Raw genomic sequence first — 23,037 nt, 5'->3', positions numbered from 1 at the left:
TTTTGTTCTAAACAGATCGTCCTTCACCTCCAAGAAATCTTGCAGTTACTGACATCAAAGCTGAATCCTGTTACTTGATATGGGACGCACCTCTAGACAATGGTGGTAGTGAGATTACAAATTATATCATTGATAAACGAGATGCGAGCAAAAAGAAATCTGAATGGGAAGAAGTTTCCAACATTGTGGTTGACAGACGATATGGGGTAATTGATTTTAACATATTTCTGCAGTAGACTACTACCAATAGCAAAATAACACTATAACAGTTAAAAAACCACTTCCTATAATGAATGCATGTAATGTTTATATAACCCAAATACCTTATATAGTACAGAGAATACAGTGAATGTGGAAGTTAACAAATATGCAGATTACTAACGACACATTTTATTGTTACTTTTAGATGTGGAAACTTACAACTAATGGAGAATATCAATTCAGAGTTAGAGCAGTCAACAAATATGGCATTAGTGATGACTGTTTGTCAGACAAAGTCGTTATAAAAGATCCATACGGCCTTCCTGGTGCTCCTAAAAAGCCAAAAGCTTCTGACTGCACTAGATCATCAATGTTGGTGTCCTGGGAGCCTCCACTGGACAATGGTGGAACTACAATTACTGGCTATTGGCTTGAAAAGAGAGAAGTTGGTGGTGTATACTGGGGTCGTGTCAACAGAGCTCCAGTCACAAAACCTGCTGTGAAAGGCCTGGAATTCAATGTATTGCGCTTGATAGAAGGTGTGGAATACCAGTTCCGAGTTATGGCTATTAATGCCGCTGGAGTAGGCCCTCCCAGTGAACCATCAGATCCTGCTTTGGCTGTAGACCCGATCTGTAAGTATAAATTGTGCAAAGACAATGCTGGTGAGGGAATTCTAATTCACAAGATATGCAACATAACTATGGATACAATAAAAAAAAATCTCACGAAGAGGCCAGATAAGGTGTACTAACTACTTTTTTAAGGGCATTATTAAATACTCGCATTAGGTAAAACAGTACGTAGTGATAGTGAAATGCACTTCTAGAGGTTAGCAAGGGGGGTTCCTAGTTGTGATGACAACTCACCTAAAAGTTTTAAACAAAATAAATATGGGGATACTGCCCATCAAGTGTGGGATAGAAACTAAGAAATGAAGTGGGATCTACTTACCAGGACCAAGTTGAAATAGAGGACTTTTATTGTAAAACAGAAAGTCATAATTATTTCATAACCAAGTTCGTTTCTTAAGGACATAAATATGTTAATGCATACAATAAATTGATTGGTTATTCGTATGACTGAATAATCTTAAAAGCAGGGAAGCTCTACAGGAGTAAGGTGAGAACTTGGCCTCCATCAGCATTCATCACTGAATGAAAGGGGAGAATTTTTGGAAACATAAGTTGCCACCCATACTGTTTACTATCTTAAATTTGGGGAGGAGGCATCACTTCAAGGAGCACAAAAATGTAAATATCTAACAAATTTATTTGCTTATTTCCACAGATGTTCCCGGTGCTCCATCATGCCCAGATGTGAAGGATAAAACTAAGTCAAGTGTTACTCTTGCCTGGAAGAAACCAGACAAAGATGGTGGAAGTCCAATTAAGGGCTACATTGTTGAAATGCAGGAAGAAGGCAGCTCAGACTGGAAAAAGGTCAATGAACCCGACAAGCTATTTCCCACTTGCGACTGTGTAGTTCCAAATCTTCAGGAGTTCAAGAAATACAAATTCAGAGTTAAGGCAGTTAATGCTGCTGGTGAATCTGAGCCAAGTCTTACAACCGGAGAAATACCAGTAAAGGAGATACAAGGTAAATCATGACTATATGTTATTAATTTAAATCAGTATTCTTTTCATCTCTAAGATTAAAAGTAAACATTTTCTTAATTAATTTTTTTGCAGAGGAGCCTGATATCTCAATTGACTTGAAATCACAAGACCTTTTGAATGTACGTGCTGGGTCCGCAATCAGGATTTCAGCTTTAATTAGAGGTCGTCCTGTACCCAAAACATCATGGGAGTTTGAAGGAGCAGCAAAGACAGAGATAAAGGTAAGATAATGCAGATGTTTGCCTAAATGACATATATTTGTCTTGCATAGATGTTTCAAAAACTGTGAAATTATTGTCCTTATCCTTAAAATAGTCCTTGACTTTAAGACCTTCTTAACTGTAAAATCAAACACTTCTGAACCTGAAATTTTTACATGTTTGTATGTAAATTAATGGTTTTATGCTTGTTGTTTGTACACTTGTAGGACCAAGTACACAATATTCCAGTGGATTCTCAGGTATGTAAATTGCATATATCTTTATTGTATGCATTACTTATTATGAACCAAAAGCTACATTTTGAATGGGTTAAATTGCAATGAAAAAAGATTAATTTTGGTATTATACATAATTTAAATAAATTAATTAAATAAATATGTACAAAACCATTAAATGTTATAATATAACTGAGTTTTGAAAACCCTAAACACTTATTCTGATTTTTGTTTAGGTTGAGGCAACAGACACTACTTCAGTTGTCATCATTCCCGAGTGCAACAGAGGACACTCTGGAAAATATAGTATAACTGCAAAGAATAAAGCTGGACAGAAGACAGTCAATGTTAGAGTAAATGTTTTAGGTAAGACTATGCAAATATACTTGGAAATATGTAATAAAAACCTTTAGGCATTTATCTTAAATGTATACAAATATGTATACCTGTAATAATGGTAACAAATAACCTATTGTTTGCAACATGCAACACTGATTCTTTTCAATTAAAATTTTTTTTTTTTGTATGAGGGTATTAGTTTTAATAAACATAGATATTATTTTTTAAATACGATTTTGCATTACAGATTCTCCAGGGCCACCAAAGGATCTCAAAGTTAGTGATGTGACAAGATCCACTGCTAAACTTACATGGAAAGCCCCAGATAATGATGGTGGAGACAGAATTAAGAACTACATTATTGAAAAGAAGACAGTTGAAGGCAAATCATGGAGCAGGGTGACTACAGACTGTGCAGGAACTTCATATACTGTACCAGACCTCATTGATGGACAGGAATACTTCTTCAGAGTAACAGCAGAGAATAGATTTGGCACTGGGCCTCCTATTTCAACCATTCAAAGGACAAGAGCAAGAGACCCAATACGTAAGTCTAATGCAGTACTGTGAAAAATGTTCTGTAAACTACTATAATAATATAATTGAAACATTTTGACACCTAATATATTTTAACAATTTTACTAAAACTCTGTTTGTATTATAAGAGGTAGTAATTTGTTTTCTTACTTTAAAGATCCACCTGAACCACCTACAAGGTTAAAAGCCGGTCTTGTTACAAAAAATTCAGTGGCACTAACATGGAGGCCACCAAAGAATGATGGAGGTGCACCCGTGACTCATTATATAATTGAGCGCTTACTCTGGGATCCGACTGGAGAAACCAAAGAAACATGGAAGCAATGTAATAAACGAGATGTAGAAGAAACAAAATTCACTGTTGAAGACCTTAAAGAAGGAGCTGAATATGAGTTCCGAGTCAGAGCTGTTAATGAGGCTGGACAGAGCAAGCCATCTACAACTGTAGGCCCAGTTATTGTGAAAGACCAGACTTGTAAGTAGACAGTTTGAAAAGCAAAGCTATATTTAATCTATTATATTTCTGTTTAGCGTTATTTCATATTTTTGTAATTTTATTTTAACCCTTTTTTAAGGCCCACCATCTATTGACCTAATAGAATTTTTGGAGTCTGAAGAGGGAACAGATATCAGTATTGTTGCAAAGTTAAAGGGTGTTCCATTCCCAACTTTGAAATGGTATAAAGCACCTCCAAACAAACCTGATGACAAAACACCAGTTCAATATGATCAACACGTTAACAAAGTTGTTGGTGAAAATGACTGCACTTTGCTGATCCACCAGTCTCGTAGAAATGATACTGCTCTATATACTCTAACAGCAGAAAACAACTTGGGATCTGATTCAAAGGAAATGCGATTAAATGTCTTGGGTAATTATATTATTTACAAACTGTGCTAGTGTAATAAGTAATCTATTATTATGTTTTTAAAAACAATTATTAGTCTTTTATTATATATACAAGTTAGTAAACCAACTATTTTCTTACTTTAAATAGGACGCCCTGGACCACCAGTAGGACCAATTAAATTTGAATCAATTACAGCTGAAAATATGACTTTGGCTTGGTTACCTCCAAAAGATGATGGAGGCTCCAAAATCACAAACTATGTCATTGAGAAGAGAGAAGCTAACAGGAAAATATGGGGCCCAGTGACGAAAGATGTCAAAGAATGTTTATACACCATACCAAAACTTATTGAAGGTCATGAATATGTGTTCCGTATTATGGCTCAGAATAAGTATGGTGTCGGTCTTCCCCTTGATAGTGAACCTGAAACAGCAAGGAATCTATATTGTAAGTTTAGTGTAATTAGATTTTCAAAAACATCGACCGAATTGATATCAATGACAGGATAATATTATATTTTGTGTTTCAACAGCTGTTCCTGGACAGTGTGATAAACCATCCGTCAGTAGCGTTGTACGAGATTCTATGACTGTCAACTGGGAAGAACCAGAATATGATGGTGGATCACCAGTGACAGGCTACTGGCTGGAAATGAAAGAAACCACTGGAAAGAGATGGAAGAGAGTTAACCGTGATCCCATCAAAATCATGACACTGGGTGTATCCCACCAGGTTACAGGTCTTATTGAAGGATCTGACTATCAGTTTAGGGTATTTGCTATTAATAGAGCTGGTGTTGGGCCTCCAAGTCTGCCATCTGATCCAGTTACTGCTAGAGATCCTATTTGTGAGTACAATAAATAACACATATATGTTTTAAGCACTAAAATATCAAAAATACATATAGAAATCCATTTTGCTTGACTGGATAATTAATACATCTAATATATTTCATCCCTAGCACCACCTGGACCACCAATTCCAAAGGTTACAGACTGGACTAAATCAACAGCTGATCTAGAATGGATTCCACCTTCTAAAGATGGAGGCTCTCCAATCACTGGATACTTTGTGGAGTACAAAGAAGAAGGAAAAGAAGAATGGGAAAAGGTTTGCAGAAGCCTGTTACACAATAATAATAATTTAGGAATAATATCCTTATAAATAGATTGAGTTCAATATCTGGATTAGTTTATCTTTGTTTCCATTTCTGTTTTCACTTAATTAAAGGTAATAAAGTATATAAAATTAAATTAGTATTTGGACTAATTTGGGTTTCGAGTGTTGCATTGCTAAATAGAAGCATGCGTATTTTCTCTGTAGGCTAAAGAAAAAGAAGTTAGAGGCACCAAATTTGTGGTATCTGGACTCAAAGAAGGAAGCTTCTACAGGTTTAGAGTGAGAGCTGTTAATGCTGCTGGTGTTGGAGAACCTGGTGATGTCACTGATGCTATTGAGGCCAAGGATCGAACAGGTATTTATGTTAAAGTCTTTGAGCTTTTAGACAACATTGGTTGGTTTTATTTTAGATAAACAATGAAAATCCTAACTGAATATTAAATATGTACCAAATAATTTTGTATTATTCCTTTAAAGTTAAATATGTGTGTTCTACTACAAAAACAATAAGCTATTATATAGTTTTATAAAAGTATTAAACATATAATCCATTTTTCTTTTATTCCTTTAGTGTTACCTGATATTCAGCTAGATGCCAGTGTCAAAGAGAGAATTGTCGTCCATGCTGGTGGTGTTATCCGAATTATAGCTTATGTTTCCGGAAAGCCAACACCTGAAATTATTTGGAATAGAGATGACAAACCCTTGCCATCTGAAGCTAACATTGAGACAACAGCCATTAGTTCATCTCTGGTTATTAAAAAATGCCAGAGACATCAACAAGGCATGTACACTTTGGCTGCCAAAAATGCAGGAGGTGAAAGAAAGAAGACTATTATTGTTGACGTACTAGGTAATTAGGACATTAAATAAGGTTATATTTAAACTTTTGCAATACATGCTATGAATGCCACTATAAAAGCACAATGCAAATACTATATACAGTAGGCTGATTTTCTCTTATTTACAGATGTTCCTGGGCCAGTAAGCGAGCCTTTCCAGACTGAAAATCTTACAAATGACTCATGCAAACTGACCTGGTTCTCACCTGAAGATGATGGAGGCTCAACAATTACTAATTATATCATTGAAAAGCGTGAAGGCGATCGCAGAGGGTGGACTCCAGTGACTTATACTGTGACAAGACAAAATGCAACAGTACAAGGGCTCATCGGAGGAGTGGCATATTTCTTCCGTATTGCAGCAGAAAATATTATTGGAATGGGTCCATTCGTTGAGACTTCTAGTGAGATAGTTATAAGAGAGCCAATATGTAAGTTAAAAAAATATAATTTATTCTTTTTATTTGTTGACATTTCTCCAAAAATCATAAATCGTATGTTAGTCGTCAAGTTTAAAGTCCCACATGTTTTTCCCTACAGCTGTACCTGAACGCCCTGAGGATCTTCAAGTAGCAGCAGTCTCAAAAGATTCAATAAGTTTGAGCTGGAATCCACCTAAATATAATGGAGGGTCTGACATTACAATGTATGTCTTGGAATGCCGACTCATTGGAAAAGACCAATTCTATAGAGCCACCAAAGAAAAGCTCCTAAATAGGACATACACCCATGATGGGTTGAAAGAGGGTGACACATATGAATATCGTGTCAGTGCTGTCAATATTGTCGGACAAGGAAAACCATCATTCTGCACAAAACCAATTACTTGCAAAGATGAACTAGGTATGCATTTTTCTATTTATTTCATCATGCTGAAATTATTAGGTTGTAATCTTTAGTATAATATTGCTATTGATTGTTCTTTACAGCACCTCCAACAATTGAACTTGACTTCCGAGATAAGTTAATTGTACGAGTTGGGGAAGCTTTCTCTATGAATGGCCGGTACACAGGCAAACCAGCACCAAAGGTTATCTGGTTGAAAGACAGTATATCTGTTAAAGAAGATGAACGTATAAAGATCAAGACTACTCCAACAACTTTGTGTCTGGGCATATTTAAGTCTGTCAGAGAAGATTCAGGAAAGTACTGTGTGGTTGTTGAAAACAGCACTGGATCAAGAAAGGGATTTTGTGAAGTCACTGTAGTTGGTAAGCAGCTTTATTTAAGAAACAGATTATGAACTTGTGACATGTATGTATATATATTCAATTTGTAAAATAGTATATTTCTTACAAAACTTGGAGATAAATAACGCAATGTATTTCTTACTTTACATAGATCGACCACAGCCACCAATTGGTCCTGTGATATTTGATGAAGTTCACAAGGATCATATGGTTGTTTCCTGGAAACCTCCTCTCGATGATGGTGGAAGCTCAATCACTAATTATATTGTGGAAAAGAAAGACAGCAACAGAGACCTCTGGATGCCTGTAACATCAGCAACTAACAAGATAACTTGCAAGGTTCCCAAACTTCTTGAAGGACGGGAATACAGCATTCGAATCTGTGCAGAAAATATGTATGGCATTAGCGATCCTCTTATATCTGATGATATGAAGGCCAAAGACCGCTACAGTAAGTTACCTTTTCGGGTTGTACAGCACCTAGACCTCTGCCGAAAACATAATTTAATTAGAAATTTTAATATTTTTAGGAGTTCCTGAGGCACCTGAACAACCACTTGTTAAGGAAATAACAAAAGATTCTGCATTGGTCTTGTGGAATAGACCACGTGACGGCGGAAAACCCATATTTGCCTATATTGTAGAAAAGAAAGAAACCATGTCCAACAGATGGACCAAAGTCTCAAGGGAGCCTATTTATCCAGAATCACAATATAGAGTAACAGATCTGCTTGAGGGATGTGAATATGAATTTAGAGTATCTGCTGAAAATGAAGTTGGTGTAGGTGACCCAAGTCCACCATCCAAACCAGTCTTTGCCAATGATCCAATAGGTATGTGAACTTTTTGCATTTTCTGTGCCATTGCTTTATAGCTACCTCCATTAGTGCTATTTTGTATGTATATTTTCTCTTGTTATTCCAATAGGGTAATATATTTTTTTCTACTTAAAGAAGCACTACAGTTAAATCTTTCCCCTCTGTTTTGCCAGGTACCTTATTATACTGTTAGATGCTATGCTCTGGCCCACCGTTCAGTCATGCGACCCGCACTCTGACAACCTGAATCCTACAACGTCTGATGGGTGGACCAGAGGTCAATCTCTCTATGCAAGCTTAGAAGAGGCTTGCATAGAGAGACTGACTTTTAGTCCACACAGCAGACAATGAAGGTTTCAGGGTGTCATAGTGTGAGTCACATGACAGAACGGATGCCTAGAACACTGGGGCTAACTAAAGTAAAGCGCCCGGTAGGAGAATTAATGTCCCTACCTGTTTTCTAACCTAGTTTACAAACGAAGGAGGAAAAGGGATTTACCCAGAGTGCTTATTTGAAATGTAGTTGTTTATTTCCATCAAGTTAAAAAAAAGAAATTAAAATAGCCCCTACATGGTTGTATAAAAAAATTACTCCAAGGCAAAACATAGTGGAAGTGGGAAGGGAGAAGTAAATCTGTAAAAATGTTTAGCGCTTACAGCACATTAAGCTGTTATCCAGATAAACAAACAAGTGCCATATTTTCTGTCTTTTTTTTTTTGTTTTAGTCAAACCAAGCCCACCCGTAAACCCAGAAGCAGTTGACAAAACCAAGAACTCTGTAGACTTGTCTTGGCACCCACCTAGACATGATGGTGGAGGAAAAATTATTGGCTACCTTGTAGAATACCAAAAAGTTGGTGAAGAAGAGTGGAAGAAATCCAACCATGCCCCCGATGGCTGTCCTGATACAAAACACAAAGTGGTTGGGCTCACAGAAGGTGAAACATACAAGTTTAGAATAATGGCAGTGAACTCTGCTGGTGAATCTGAGCCTGTCTATGTCCGGGACCCAGTTCAAGCTAAAGACAGGCTTGGTGAGTTCTTTATACTACAGTAAGGTATACTTATTTAGACTACTGGTATTTTCAACAATATTGACAAAACTTCGGTTGTGTTTTTTTCGAACACAGAACCACCTGAGCTGTTAATTGATGCAAACATGGCACGAGAGCAACAGGTTAAGGCTGGAAATACTATAACACTCAGTGCTTTAATCAAAGGAATGCCATTCCCCAAAGTAACCTGGAAGAAGGAAGGCAAAGAAGTACCTGTGAAGGCAGATATTGTAGTCACACCTGTTGGAAGCAAGCTTGAAATACGTAACTCAGCCAAAGAAGATGCAGGAATGTTTTCTTTGACAGTAGAAAATGAAGCTGGCACTAAGACGGTTGAAGTTAAAGTTGTTGTTCTCGGTAAGATACATGCATTTTATTTTTCCTGTTAATATAAATTAATAAAAGACTAAGGATTAATGGTTAATGTTCTTCATTTAGATAAACCAGGTCCACCAAGGAATTTTCAATTCAGCGAAATTAGAAAAGATTCATGTTATCTTACCTGGAAAGAGCCGGAGGACAATGGTGGCGCAGTCATTAGCAACTATGTGGTTGAGAAGCGTGATGTTGCCAACCCTCGTTGGATACCTATCTCAACTACATCTAAAAAGCACAGCATTATCGCTAAACACCTCATGGAAGGCTCACAATATATGTTCAGAGTTGCTGCAGAGAACCAGTTTGGACGTGGTCCTTATGTAGAATCATCTAAACCAATAAAGGCTATTGATCCAATTTGTAAGTATAATGTATAGTCTAATTAGCTAATTATTAATGTTTTTACATGGGTCACCAGCATAAAATAATTGTATATTTATCTATTGTACAGATCCGCCTGGACCACCAAAGAACCTTCATCACGTAGATGTAGACAAAACTGAAGTCTCCCTTGCTTGGAACTATCCTGACCGTGATGGTGGTTCTGAAATCACTGGTTTTGTAGTAGACTATCAGGAAGATGGTACGGAAGACTGGACCAACTTTAAGACTGTTAGCATACCAGAATGCCTTGTTACAGGACTGAAGAATGGCAAGATATACAAATTCCGTGTAAAAGCTCAGAACATTGCTGGACCTGGTCGCCCAGATGTTACTATACCAATTGAGTGCCAAGAAAAAATAGGTAATGATAATAATCACAACAATATTCATCACAATAGTCATCAATAAATTTTATTTCATATGCTAAATATTATTTTTTTTGTTTCTCTTGTCAGCTGCACCAAGCATAGAAGTTGATGTTAAGTTAATTGAAGGTCTTGTTGTCAAAGCGGGTACAACTGTAAGATTTCCTGCAATCATTAGAGGAATCCCTGTTCCAACTGCTAAGTGGGTGACTGACAGCACAGAATTAAAAACTGAAGGCAACTACAAAATCGATACTGACAATTTTTCAACTGTACTTACAATCAAAAATTGTACAAGAAAGGATACAGGAGAATATCAGCTGACAGTATCAAATATTGCTGGAAGCAAGACAGTTGCTTTGCATCTCACAGTTTTGGATGTTCCTGGACCACCAACAGGTCCAATAAATATCTTAGAAGTTACACCAGAACATATGGTGATTTCCTGGAGGCCACCAAAGGATGATGGTGGAACTGCTGTAATGAGCTACATTGTAGAGAAGTGTGAAGGCAAGAAAGAAACTTGGGGAATAGTTAGCACCGGAAGTATTCAAACTAAAGCTAAGGTTCCCAGACTTCAGAAAGGTTATGAGTACACCTTCCGTGTTAGCGCTGAAAACAAGATGGGTATTGGTAAACCCTTAGAATCTCAGCCAACTGTTGCCAAGCATATGTTTGATCTACCATCCCCACCTGGAAAGCCAGTGGTGTCAGATATAACTGAGAATGCTGCAACTTTGTCATGGACAATTCCTAAATCTGATGGTGGCAGTCCAATTAGTGGCTATATACTTGAAAGGCGAGAGGTTTCTGGTAAATGGATAAGAGTAAATAAGACACCAGTACTTGATCTTAGGTACCGTGCTACTGGGCTATATGAAGGCAACACCTATGAATTCAGAGTGTTTGCTGAGAATATTGCTGGACTAAGTAAACCATCACCAATATCTGATCCAATAAAAGCTTCCCGCCCCATAACACCGCCAGGGCCACCAATAAATCCCAAACTTAAAGACAAGAGCAGAGAAACAGCTGACTTAGTTTGGACAAAGCCCACTAGAGATGGTGGTAGTCCAATCTTAGGATATATTGTTGAATGCCAAAAATCAGGTACAGCTCAGTGGAGCAGAATTAACACCGATGATCTCATTAAGCAGTGTGCTTTTAGGGCCCCAGGTCTGATTGAAGGAAATGAGTACAGATTCCGTATAAAAGCAGCAAATATAGTTGGAGAAGGTGAACCTAGAGAACTTCCAGAATCTGTAATTGCAAAAGATATTCTTCACCCACCAGAAGTTGATCTTGATCTAACTTGTCGTGACCTGCTGACTGTGCGGGTTGGCCAAACTCTTAATATTACTGCTCGTGTTAAAGGCAGGCCAGACCCAGACATTACATGGTCAAAAGATGGCAAATTAGTAACCAAAGACAACAGAACTGAAATAACTCAGGACTTTCCTCCAGTTAGTTTGCAAATAAAACCAGCAACAAGAGCTGACCATGGAAAATATACAATTGTGGCCAAGAACAGCAGTGGTCAAGCACAGGGTGTGGTCATTGTCAATGTTCTAGACAGACCTGGACCTTGTCAGAATCTTAAGATAAGTTATGTTACTAAAGATTCTTGCGTGGTTTCTTGGGAAAACCCACAAGATAATGGCGGCTCAGAAATAACCAACTACATTGTGGAATACCGCGAACCAAGTCAAAGAGGATGGTATGTAATTTCCTCTGACCTTACAAAGAGGTTGATTAAAGCACCTCTAACAGAAAATCATGAATATTTTTTCAGAGTATGTGCAGAAAACAAAGTTGGACCTGGTCCAGTTATTGAAACCAAGACACCAATCCTAGCTATTAATCCAGTTGAAAAGCCTGGGGAACCAGAAAACGTTCATATTGCTGAAGTAGGAAAAACTTTTGTCTATCTGAAATGGAGACGGCCAGATTACGATGGTGGAAGTCCCAACCTATCATATCATGTTGAAAGAAAACTAAAAGATTCTGATGAATGGGAAAGGGTCCATAAAGGCAGCATCAAAGAAACAAGCTACCTTATAGATAGATGCCATGAAAATCAGCTATACCAATTTAGAGTTCAGACCAAGAATGAAGGCGGTGAAAGCAACTGGGTTAAGACAAGTGAGGTCTTAGTAAAAGAGGAACTTTTAAAACCTGCACTAGATTTGAAATTCACTGGAGTGATAGTTGTGAAAGCTGGAGAAACAATTAGACTTGAAGCTGGAGTAAGAGGAAAACCACAGCCAGAAATAGCATGGACAAAAGATAAAGATACAACAGATATAACAAAATCTCCTAGGTTAAAGATAGAAAATGGAACAGATTACACCAAATTTATTCTGGAAAAGTCTAGGAGGTCTGATAGTGGTAAATATCTGATCTCAGCCACAAATCCTGCCGGAAGCTTTACTGCACATGCTTCTGTTAATGTTCTTGATGTACCTGGACCAATACAAAATCTGAAAATTTCAGATATATCAAGTGATAGATGTACACTCAGTTGGGACCAACCAGAAGATGATGGTGGATGTGAGATACAAAACTATATCTTAGAGAAATGTGAGAGCAAGCGCATGGTATGGTCAACATACTCTTCGTCTGTGATCCTAACTCGTGCACAAGTAACTCGTCTGATAGAAGGAAATGAATACATCTTCAGAGTTCGTGCAGAGAATAAAATGGGTACTGGTGCACCAACAGAAACAAAACCAATTGTTGCTAAAACACGATATTGCAAACCTGGACCTCCAGAGCCTCCAGAAGTCACCAAAGTAAGCAAGGAAGAAATGACTGTTGTCTGGAATCCACCAGAATTTGATGGTGGCAAGTCTGTCACTGGATACATCCTTGAGAAAAAAGAAAAGCGATCAATGAGATGGGTTGCTGTAACCAAATCAGCAGTACCAGAAAGGCGTCTTAAAGTTACCAATCTTATCCCAGGACATGAATATCAGTACCGTGTTAAAGCTGAAAATGAAATTGGCCTAGGAGATCCAAGTGGGCCATCAAGACCTATTGTTGCAAAAGACCCTATAGGTAAATAATAACATTATTTATTTAATGTATTATTCTGATACATTCCATATACTATATGCTATTAACTGTTATTGCTTTCTCTGCAGAACCTCCTGGCCCACCAACAAATCTGAAGGTGGTTGATAGCACAAGAGCATCCATTGCTCTAGGATGGGGAAAACCTGTCTATGATGGTGGTGCCCCAGTTATTGGATATATTGTAGAAATGAGACCTAAAGGTGAAGCTAAGGATGTCGAGGGCGGCTGGAAGAGATGCCATGTTACTGCCCAGCTAATTCACACACAGTATAATGTGACAAGTCTTGATGAAAAACAAGAATATGAGTTTAGAGTTTCAGCACAGAACCAGGTTGGCATTGGACGGCCTGCTGAATTGAAAGAGACTGTTTCACCTAAAGAAATATTGGGTATGTTTTCTATTTTTCTGCAGAAAACCTTTTAAATGAACAAAGCATGTATTTCAGTGAGCTAATTTTTTTCCCCTAAATATTTATTTTCAGAAACTCCTGAAATTGAATTGGATGCAAGCATGAGAAAGTTAGTCACTGTAAGAGCAGGATGTCCTATTCGATTGTTTGCAATAGTTAGGGGAAGACCAGCACCTAAAGTTACATGGAGAAGAATGGGTATAGATAATGTTGTCAGAAAAGGCCATGTTGATCTTGTCGATACTATGGCTTTCTTAGTTATTCCAAACTCTACTCGTGATGATTCTGGCAAATACTCATTGTCACTTGTCAATGCAGCAGGAGAAAAGGCAGTGTTTGTCAACGTGAGAGTACTTGGTAAGTTTAAAGATGAAGCAAACAAAAGGAAAGAGATATTGAGTGTTGTGTCTTTATGTGTTTTAATTTTGCATATATTAATAGAACCTGATTTTTTTTTGTGCAGATACCCCAGGACCTGTGGCAGACTTTACAATTTCAGATGTCACAAAAATGTCATGTCAACTTTCATGGGTGCCTCCAGAAAATGATGGTGGAAGTCAGGTGACTCACTATAACTTAGAAAGACGAGAAGTAGACAAGAAGACATGGGCAACAGTAGTGGCAGACTGGAAGAAAACTAGTTTCAAAGTTACCAATCTTGTACCAGGAACAGAATACTTTTTCAGAGTTACTGCTATTAATGAATATGGATTAGGTGTTCCAAGAGACACACCAAAGTCTGTACTTGCAACAGATCCTATAAGTAAGTATTGTACCATATAATGTATATTTTTTTATACTGATCATAGTCAAAACACTAAAATACATTTTAGTTTAATTCAATATTGCTACATGGCATAGCAATATAACTTTGCAGGTGTTCTATCTTCCATATTGTATTTTGATGCTCATTCCAAAAAGATTTTCTAATAAATTTAAGATCGATTTCAATCCAAAGTACCCTAGTGTATATAGATGTTTGTTCTACTTTTATTGTTTATCGATATTGCAAAAGGGATATGAGGCTAAAAAAGAGCATGGTTACTAGAAGACATTTGTATTTTTTTTTAGGTCTTTAGGAAAATGAGCAGTACATTTTACACTATAATTGCATCCCTTATTGAAAAACATATGCATTAATTTCAAGTTTCACTAGACAAAGCAATTAACACATTTATTTATTTTATTATTTTCTGTGTATTTCAATAGGTGAACCTGATCCACCTAAAAAACTTGATGTAACGGAGATAACAAAGAACAGTGCTACGCTGGCTTGGCTCCCACCATTGCGAGATGGAGGAGCCAAAATTGATGGTTATATCATTAGTTTCCAGACAGAAGGACAGCCAGAGAACAACTGGACCCAGTATTCTGTTGTGAAAGATCTAAATATTGTTGTTGTTGGGCTTAAAGAAGGCACAAAATACAAATTCAGAGTTGCTGCTAGAAACTCTGTTGGAGTCAGCTTGCCAAGGGAAGCTGAAGGAATATTTGAAATTAAAGAACAACTCCGTAAGTGAAATGACTAGATTTTCTATGTACTGCAATAAATCAACTGTCAAAAATGTAGCTTCCAGCTAGAACAAACATGTAGACTTACAAATAAATATACTTGTTTGTTGTTGTTTTTTTTACAGTTCCACCTAAGATATTATTGCCTGAACACATCAGTGTCAAAGCAGGACAGAAACTTAGAATTGAAGCACACGTCTATGGAAAACCAATTCCTACATCGAAGTGGATGAAAGCAGACTCTGAAGTCATGCCATCAAGCCGTCTAGCTGTGCATAAATCACAGAATTCCACAGTTCTCATAATAAAAGATGTAACAAGGAAAGACAGTGGCTACTACTCTTTGTCGGCAGAAAACAGCTCTGGTGTGGCGTCACAGATAATCCGTGTAATAGTAATGGGTATGTATGAATTACTAAGTGTATTATACTATCCAAAAGAAGAAAACTACCATTAGTAAATATTTGTTTATTCTTGCTTTCTACAGACATCCCAGGCCCACCAGAACAACCATTTGAGGTTACTGACATAGATTCTGATGCTTGCACACTCTCATGGCATTTGCCTCTTGAAGATGGAGGTAGCAACATTACCAACTATATTGTTGATAAGTGCGATGTAAGCAGAGGAGATTGGATTACAGCTTTATCTTCAGTTACCAAAACTAATTGTCGTGTTGGAAAACTCGTCTCAGGACAAGAATATATTTTCAGAGTTCGTGCTGAGAACCGCTTTGGAGTTTCGGAACCAATTGCATCAGAGCGCATTACTGCCAAGTTCCCATTTGGTATGTAACAAATGTTTCTAACTAATATTGTGTTAATAGCAAAATAACAATCATAAAACAGCATGATATGTTGTTATGTTTTTTTATGTAAAGCATAAAATCATGTGAGCATGTACAATATTCAAAAATACAAAAACTATTTGTTGTTACATTTTCAGATGTTCCCAGCGAACCAAAGAATGCTCATGTCACTAAAGTCAACAAAGACTGCATATTTGTTGCATGGGACAGACCTGATAATGATGGAGGAAGCCCCATTACAGGTTATGCAATAGAACGTAAGGAAAGAAACAGCTTGCTGTGGGTGAAGGCCAATGATACTGCAGTACGCTCAACAGAATATCCATGTGTTGGTATGATTGAAGGCTTAGAGTACACTTTCAGAATCTCTGCTCTAAACAGAGCTGGATCCAGCAAGCCAAGTAAACCTACTGAGTATGTCACAGCAAGAACACCAGTTGGTATGTATTATATAAATTGAAAATAAATTGAAAGCTTACAATAATGTAAAAACATTTTAATAACATGTATGGAAAAAAATAACAAATAATGTTGATTGTCAGATTCTCCTGGAAAACCAGAAGTTATTGATATCACAAGAAGTACTGTTTCCCTTGTTTGGACTCGGCCAAAGCATGATGGTGGCAGCAAAATACTTGGCTACATAGTGGAGGCTTGCAAGCTTCCTGGTGAAAAGTGGGTAAAATGCAACACTATGGCTTCTCAAATTCCAACAGAAGAGTATACTGTCACTGATTTGGAAGAAAATGAGAAATATCAGTTCAGGGCAATTGCCAAGACTGCCATCAATGTTAGTAGGCCATCCGAACCATCAGATCCTGTGACCATTCAAGCAGAAAATGGTATGTGCATTTTTTCTTTTTAAATTAGCATAAATAACATTCATTTAGGAGATGTACAAAGGAATGCATTTTCATTTTTTTCCTTTGCAGTTCCACCAAAGATTGATCTCAGCATACAGATGAAATCTCTGATCACAGTCAAAGCAGGAGCAAATGTATGTCTTGATGCTCAAGTATTTGGTAAGCCAATGCCAAAAGCCTTCTGGAAGAAGGATGGAGTAGATGTAAAGCCTGCAGAGGGTATCAAAATCTCATCAAAGAGGAACCTCTTCCTATTAGAGTTGTTTAGTGTTAACCGTAAGGAATCAGGAGAATATACTATTGTAGCTGAAAATGCAAGTGGTTCTAAGACAGCAACCATCAAGCTGAAAGTGCTAGGTAAGTTTGACGTTCTCAGTTTTGTCTTATTTTGTATTTTAAAGTGTTTATAGAGATATAGATCTCATAGTACTTTTATTGTTCTAATTTAGATAAACCTGGACCTCCTGCCTCTATTAAGATAAACCATATGTATTCTGACCGTGCCATGCTTAATTGGGAGCCTCCACTTGAAGATGGTGGTTCTGATGTTACAAACTATATCATTGACAAACGTGAAACCAGTCGTCCTAATTGGGCACAAGTGACTACAAATGTCCAGACTACCAGTTGCAGTGTGGAGAAACTAATTGAAGGACATGAATATCAATTCCGCATCTCTGCTGAGAACAAATATGGTGTTGGTGATCCTATTTTAACAGAATCTGTGATTGCTAAGAATCCATTTGGTAAGCTACTTGATATTTCCTCGTACAACCTCTCTCAAACAATTGAATAAAATATAAACACATGATGTAGTGTAAATACATTCATTTTTATTTTTACCACTCACCATAGTTTAAAAGTTTTAAAACTGTTCAAACCAAAGCTTCAGAAAACAGGTTTTGTTTAAAAAAAAACAAAAAAAAAAACACCCCAAACAATATACATTGAAACTTGAATAACCATACATGCTAAACAGACTCTACTATATAGGGCTAAACAATATATACACAACCCTAAATATATGCCAAGCAAAACTTAAAAACAATGAAAATAACATTCTTCTCTTCTTTCTAGATGTGCCTGGACGATGTGAGCCACCCATAATAAGCAACGTTACAAAGGATCATATGACTGTAAGCTGGAAGGCACCAGCTGATGATGGCAGATCTCCTATTACTGGATATTTGCTTGAAAAGCGTGATACAAAGTCTTTCAACTGGACAAAGGTAACCAAGCAGCCTGTCATTGAACGGACTGTGAAAGCTACTGGACTACAAGAGGGTACTGAATATGAATTTAGGGTGACTGCATTGAACAAAGCTGGACCAGGCAAACCTAGCGATGCATCAAGAGCAGTAACCGCTTTTGATCCACAGTGTAAGTGCTATTTATCCTATGGTGAAGCTTAATATCCCTAAAATGTAACTTGTAGCCATAGTGATATTTTATGTTTTATCTATAGATCCACCTGGACCACCAGCTTTCCCCAAGGCTATTGATTCAACTCGTAGCACTGTAAGTCTCTCCTGGAGCAAACCGGCATATGATGGAGGTAGCCCAATCATTGGTTTTCTGGTTGAAGTTAAAAGAGCAGACACTGATAACTGGGTGAGATGCAACTTGCCTAAGAATCTTCAAGACACCAAATACTCTGTTACTGGCTTGATGGAAAATACGGAATACCAGTTCCGTGTTTCAGCTGTGAATAAAATTGGTTACAGCGATCCTAGTGAAGTTCCAGATAAGCATTTGGCAAAAGATATTCTCAGTAAGTTTTGCTTTCTTATCACTATTTGTCTTAAGATGATTTTAAGTACCATACAATAATATACATGTGTTCTAATGTTCTAACAGTTGCCCCAGAAGGAGAGCTTGATGCTGATTTGAGGAAAGTTCTTGTCCTACGCGCTGGTGTTACAATGAGGATTTATGTGCCCATCAGAGGACGCCCAGCACCAAAGATTTCATGGTCTAAATTGAATGCAAACATACGAGAAAGACAAGGCCTTGATATTAAATCAACTGAGCATGATACATTCGTACGTTGTGAAAATGTCAATAAATATGATGCTGGCAAATACATCTTGACATTAGAGAATAGCAGTGGTGTGAAGTCTTATATCATTGTTGTGAAAGTGCTTGGTAAGTGGACTCATGATTTTTTTTTTATATATATATTATACATAATATATTCAATAGGGATTTAAAATGTGAAAGAAGGACTATTGAATTTAGCAAGCACACATCATTTTATTAGAATCCTTTTTAGAGTGTCATTTTGAAGAACAAACCCTATGCATATACTTTGCTTTCTCCTACTTTAAAACTTTTATTCTGCGTGTAACTATACCTACATTTCTCTATTAGGAAAGTGATAAAAATGTGTACAGCGGTTAGTTAAGTACCTTAACAAATCATACAATATATCAGTCATGTATTTTGTCTATATTTAGAATCTGTTGGATTGTAGAATAATACAATATAAAGTGAAAAATCAGACATCAGTGCACATTTCATTCAAGTCTACGCTGATCATTGCCTTGCGTAAATGTTTTTCTACATGTTTAATAAGTCAAAATAAATAAATTTATTAATTAATTGATTTTTAGATACTCCTGGACCTCCTGTCAATCTCATCATTAAAGAGACTTCAAAGGATTCTGCTATGATTTCATGGGATCCTCCAATTATTGATGGTGGCAGCCCAGTGAAGAATTACATTGTTGAGAAACGTGATGCTGAAAGGAAAGCTTGGTCCACAGTGTCCACTGACTGTCCCAAAACATCATTTAGAATCTCCAACCTTGAGGAAGGCAAAGCATACTTTTTCCGAGTTCTGGCTGAAAATGAGTATGGCATTGGTGAACCATGTGAAACTCATGATGCTGTTAAAGCTTCAGGTAAGTACAAGATACAGTAAATAGAAATAAACCAAAAGCATGCATGTACAATTTTGCAAATGAAACTTTGCAATTTATAAATCCAAATATATAAAATGCTTGTATTTAAACATATTGAATGATTTTTTTTTAGAAAAACCTGGACCAGTAATAGATCTGAAAACACTAGCGGTTTATAAGTCATCTTGCACAATTGGATGGAAGAAACCAATAAGTGATGGCGGTAGTCGTCTCACTGCATATGTCGTGGAGAACTTGACCGCTGAGGACAAGTGGAGAGAAGTAATGAGATCCAAAAATTTGCAATACACAATGAAGGATTTGACTGAAGGACGGGAGTATACTTTTAAAGTCACTGCACAGAATGATGCTGGTTATAGTCCTCCAAGTGAAATTTCATTTGTGGCTAAAGACGATGTTGGTATGTGCTGCTTTTCACAATTTGTAAAGAAAAAAATTTAATTCAATTAAGTAGCTTTCCATTCCAAATGCTGTAACTATACCTATCTCTTTATATTTGCAGTTGCACCAAATCTGGACTTGAAAGATCTACCTGACTTATGCTATATTGCCAAAGAGGGCAGCACTTTCCGACTTAAAATCCCAGTCAGTGGAAAACCTCCACCTGCAATTACATGGAAGAAGGGCGATGATAAAGTCTTGACTGACAGCGGAAGAGTCACTGTTGAGTCTACTCCAGTAAATACTGTCTTGACAGTACGTGAATGCCAGAAAGATGATGCCTCAAAATACACAATTACTTTGAAAAATCCTGCTGGAACCAAAGAATCTTCTATATTTGTAAAAGTGGTTGGCAAACCCGGCATCCCAACCGGTCCTATTAAGTTTGATGAAGTGACTGCAGATGCAGTAACTCTTGTTTGGCACCAACCTAAAGATGATGGTGGCTCTGAAATTACAAATTACATCCTAGAAAAGAGAGACTTTGTGACCAATAAATGGGTAACCTGTGCTTCTGCTGTTCAGAAGACTTCATTTAGAGTTACCAGACTCCATGAAGGAACTGAATACATCTTCAAAGTGAGTGCTGAAAATAAATATGGAGTTGGCGAAGGCTTAAAATCAGAATCTATTATCGCAAGACATCCATTTGGTAGGTCAAAGAGAGTACTTTACTTCTATATATTAAATTATACTATACTTATATCTACTGTCTGAATTATTTAATAATATTGAATATATGTTTTAGATGTACCAGATGCTCCTCCACCTCCAAAGATTGTTACAATAAGACATGATTCTGCAAATCTGACATGGGTAGATCCAAGGAAGACTGGTGGCTCACCAATTACAGGTACATTATAACTTAACTTAACATATATTGACCACAGATAATCTCTATGAGTCAATAGTGTATTATTTTTACCTTTGTCATTCTGCAATTTGCAGTGCTGCTGTATAGAATTTCTATAATAATTCAACTATTTTATATATTTAATGCTGTCATTATCATATGATTGTGAATTTAGGCTACCACATAGAATTCAAAGAAAGAAACAGCCTTCTCTGGAAGAGAGCCAGTTCAACTCCCCTGAGAATGAGAGACTACAGAGTTGCTGGTATAACCGAGGGTCTAGAATATGAATTTAGAGTTATGGCAATCAACCTAGCTGGAGTTGGCAAACCAAGTCTACCATCTGAATCAGTTGTGGCTCTTGATCCAATCGGTATGTTTACTGAAAGTACTTATTAGAGATTTCTGATTATTGTCTTTAATGCAAGCATGGTATTGATTTAGTGTCTCTTTTTAGATCCTCCTGGCAAACCTGAAGTAATAAGTGTAACCAGAAGTTCTGCAACACTTATTTGGACAGAACCAAAATATGATGGTGGACACAAACTGGTTGGATACATTGTTGAGAAACGTGATATACCAGCAAAGAGTTGGATGAAGGCCAATCATGTTAATGTTCAAGAATGTGCCTACACTGTCAATGATTTAATAGAAGGTGGAAAATATGAATTTAGAATACGAGCTAAGAATACAGCTGGTGCTATCAGTCCTCCATCTGAGACAACAGAAATCGTTTGCAAAGACGAATATGGTATGTGCCAAGCAGCAAATTTCTTAGATTTTATATGTGATGTTTAATATGTGATATATGATTTGATAGATGCAATCTTTCGTTATGTACAAATTCTTACATGTTATTTTGTTTCTTCTCTGCAGAGGCACCAACTATTATTATTGATCCAGCAGTTAAAGAAGGTTTAACAGTAAAAGCGGGAGATACCATTGTCATGACTGCTACAAGTATCCTTGGCAAACCACCTCCAACATCTGTGTGGTCTAAAGCAGGAAAGGACTTTAAACTTTCTGACATTGTGCAGATTGAAACAGGCCCCACGTCATCAACACTTTCTGTTAAATATGCCTCCCGTAAAGATTCTGGAGAGTACACAATCACTGCCAGCAATCCTTTTGGCACAAAAGAAGAACATGTACATGTCAAAGTCTTAGATGTCCCTGGACCTCCAGGTCCAATTGAAGTTAGCAATGTATCTGCAGAAAAAGCAACACTCAACTGGACACCTCCTTCTGAAGATGGTGGTTCACCAATATCTTCTTACAATCTAGAAAAGAGAGAGACCAGTCGTTTGCTTTGGACACTGGTGGCTGAAAATATTCAGTCTTGTAGACATGTTGTTAGCAAACTTATCCAAGGAAATGAATATGTCTTCCGTGTTTCTGCTGTTAACCACTATGGAGTAGGTGAACCTGTACAGTGTGAACCAGTTAAGATGGTTGATAGTTTTGGTAAGAACTGTTATTAAAATTAGTAGCATGTAATCTGTAAAGTGTAGGTACTCTATGATTTTAAACTATAACTTCTTTTACTTTTGTTTTCAGTACCTCCTGGACCTCCAGGAAAACCAGAAGCAACAAATGTGACAAAAGATACAGTGACTATAACTTGGAAGCGCCCAGCTGATGATGGTGGTAGTGAGATTACTGGCTACCATGTGGAAAGAAAAGATAAAAAAGGATTGAGATGGGTGAGAGCATCAAAGAAACCCGTTTATGACCTCAGACTTAAAGTGATTGGACTCACAGAAGGAAATGAATATGAATTCCGAGTGAGTGCAGAAAACAAGGCTGGCGTTGGAGCACCAAGCGATTCTTCTCTGCCAGTTTTAACAAAAGATATTGCATGTAAGTACTGCATTTCATCTCATGCCTAAACAAAATTTAGCTGCTAGTAAAAGGTTTGAGTGAAAAGGAGAAGTGTTGAAATTAGAGGTGTTTATCTGTACATAAAATGAGAAATACCCAAGTAAATGAGGTTTAATAACCGTTACAATATACAGA

At 37.1% G+C, this 23,037-nt stretch overlaps 1 protein-coding gene across 1 annotated transcript in view; it reads left to right on the top strand.

Annotated features, from left to right (window-relative positions):
* The window catches only part of TTN (titin), a 241,485-nt gene that overhangs the window by 172,570 nt on the left and 45,878 nt on the right, over nucleotides 1–23,037 (top strand). The window contains exons 240-284 of the mRNA XM_075831506.1: nucleotides 16–206; nucleotides 407–836; nucleotides 1,492–1,800; nucleotides 1,893–2,041; nucleotides 2,248–2,280; nucleotides 2,493–2,622; nucleotides 2,843–3,142; nucleotides 3,290–3,607; nucleotides 3,708–4,004; nucleotides 4,131–4,430; nucleotides 4,516–4,830; nucleotides 4,945–5,093; nucleotides 5,307–5,457; nucleotides 5,674–5,955; nucleotides 6,073–6,375; nucleotides 6,485–6,787; nucleotides 6,874–7,155; nucleotides 7,286–7,585; nucleotides 7,665–7,967; nucleotides 8,679–8,987; nucleotides 9,084–9,365; nucleotides 9,447–9,746; nucleotides 9,838–10,131; nucleotides 10,226–13,192; nucleotides 13,279–13,599; nucleotides 13,693–13,977; nucleotides 14,084–14,383; nucleotides 14,830–15,132; nucleotides 15,258–15,533; nucleotides 15,620–15,919; nucleotides 16,078–16,380; nucleotides 16,483–16,782; nucleotides 16,873–17,160; nucleotides 17,253–17,549; nucleotides 17,881–18,183; nucleotides 18,269–18,574; nucleotides 18,661–18,948; nucleotides 19,416–19,706; nucleotides 19,840–20,127; nucleotides 20,230–20,820; nucleotides 20,917–21,021; nucleotides 21,197–21,394; nucleotides 21,479–21,772; nucleotides 21,898–22,485; nucleotides 22,579–22,881. Of these exons, the coding sequence (XP_075687621.1) occupies nucleotides 16–206; nucleotides 407–836; nucleotides 1,492–1,800; nucleotides 1,893–2,041; nucleotides 2,248–2,280; nucleotides 2,493–2,622; nucleotides 2,843–3,142; nucleotides 3,290–3,607; nucleotides 3,708–4,004; nucleotides 4,131–4,430; nucleotides 4,516–4,830; nucleotides 4,945–5,093; nucleotides 5,307–5,457; nucleotides 5,674–5,955; nucleotides 6,073–6,375; nucleotides 6,485–6,787; nucleotides 6,874–7,155; nucleotides 7,286–7,585; nucleotides 7,665–7,967; nucleotides 8,679–8,987; nucleotides 9,084–9,365; nucleotides 9,447–9,746; nucleotides 9,838–10,131; nucleotides 10,226–13,192; nucleotides 13,279–13,599; nucleotides 13,693–13,977; nucleotides 14,084–14,383; nucleotides 14,830–15,132; nucleotides 15,258–15,533; nucleotides 15,620–15,919; nucleotides 16,078–16,380; nucleotides 16,483–16,782; nucleotides 16,873–17,160; nucleotides 17,253–17,549; nucleotides 17,881–18,183; nucleotides 18,269–18,574; nucleotides 18,661–18,948; nucleotides 19,416–19,706; nucleotides 19,840–20,127; nucleotides 20,230–20,820; nucleotides 20,917–21,021; nucleotides 21,197–21,394; nucleotides 21,479–21,772; nucleotides 21,898–22,485; nucleotides 22,579–22,881 (15,525 nt within the window). The remainder of the gene's footprint in view (nucleotides 1–15; nucleotides 207–406; nucleotides 837–1,491; nucleotides 1,801–1,892; nucleotides 2,042–2,247; nucleotides 2,281–2,492; nucleotides 2,623–2,842; nucleotides 3,143–3,289; nucleotides 3,608–3,707; nucleotides 4,005–4,130; nucleotides 4,431–4,515; nucleotides 4,831–4,944; nucleotides 5,094–5,306; nucleotides 5,458–5,673; nucleotides 5,956–6,072; nucleotides 6,376–6,484; nucleotides 6,788–6,873; nucleotides 7,156–7,285; nucleotides 7,586–7,664; nucleotides 7,968–8,678; nucleotides 8,988–9,083; nucleotides 9,366–9,446; nucleotides 9,747–9,837; nucleotides 10,132–10,225; nucleotides 13,193–13,278; nucleotides 13,600–13,692; nucleotides 13,978–14,083; nucleotides 14,384–14,829; nucleotides 15,133–15,257; nucleotides 15,534–15,619; nucleotides 15,920–16,077; nucleotides 16,381–16,482; nucleotides 16,783–16,872; nucleotides 17,161–17,252; nucleotides 17,550–17,880; nucleotides 18,184–18,268; nucleotides 18,575–18,660; nucleotides 18,949–19,415; nucleotides 19,707–19,839; nucleotides 20,128–20,229; nucleotides 20,821–20,916; nucleotides 21,022–21,196; nucleotides 21,395–21,478; nucleotides 21,773–21,897; nucleotides 22,486–22,578; nucleotides 22,882–23,037) is intronic.

Source organism: Rhinoderma darwinii, chromosome 6, assembly GCF_050947455.1.
Source record: "Rhinoderma darwinii isolate aRhiDar2 chromosome 6, aRhiDar2.hap1, whole genome shotgun sequence".
Classification (NCBI taxonomy): Eukaryota; Metazoa; Chordata; class Amphibia; order Anura; family Rhinodermatidae; genus Rhinoderma; species Rhinoderma darwinii.
Note: the sequence above shows the minus strand (reverse complement) of the source record. Positions and strands in the feature narration are given on the sequence as shown.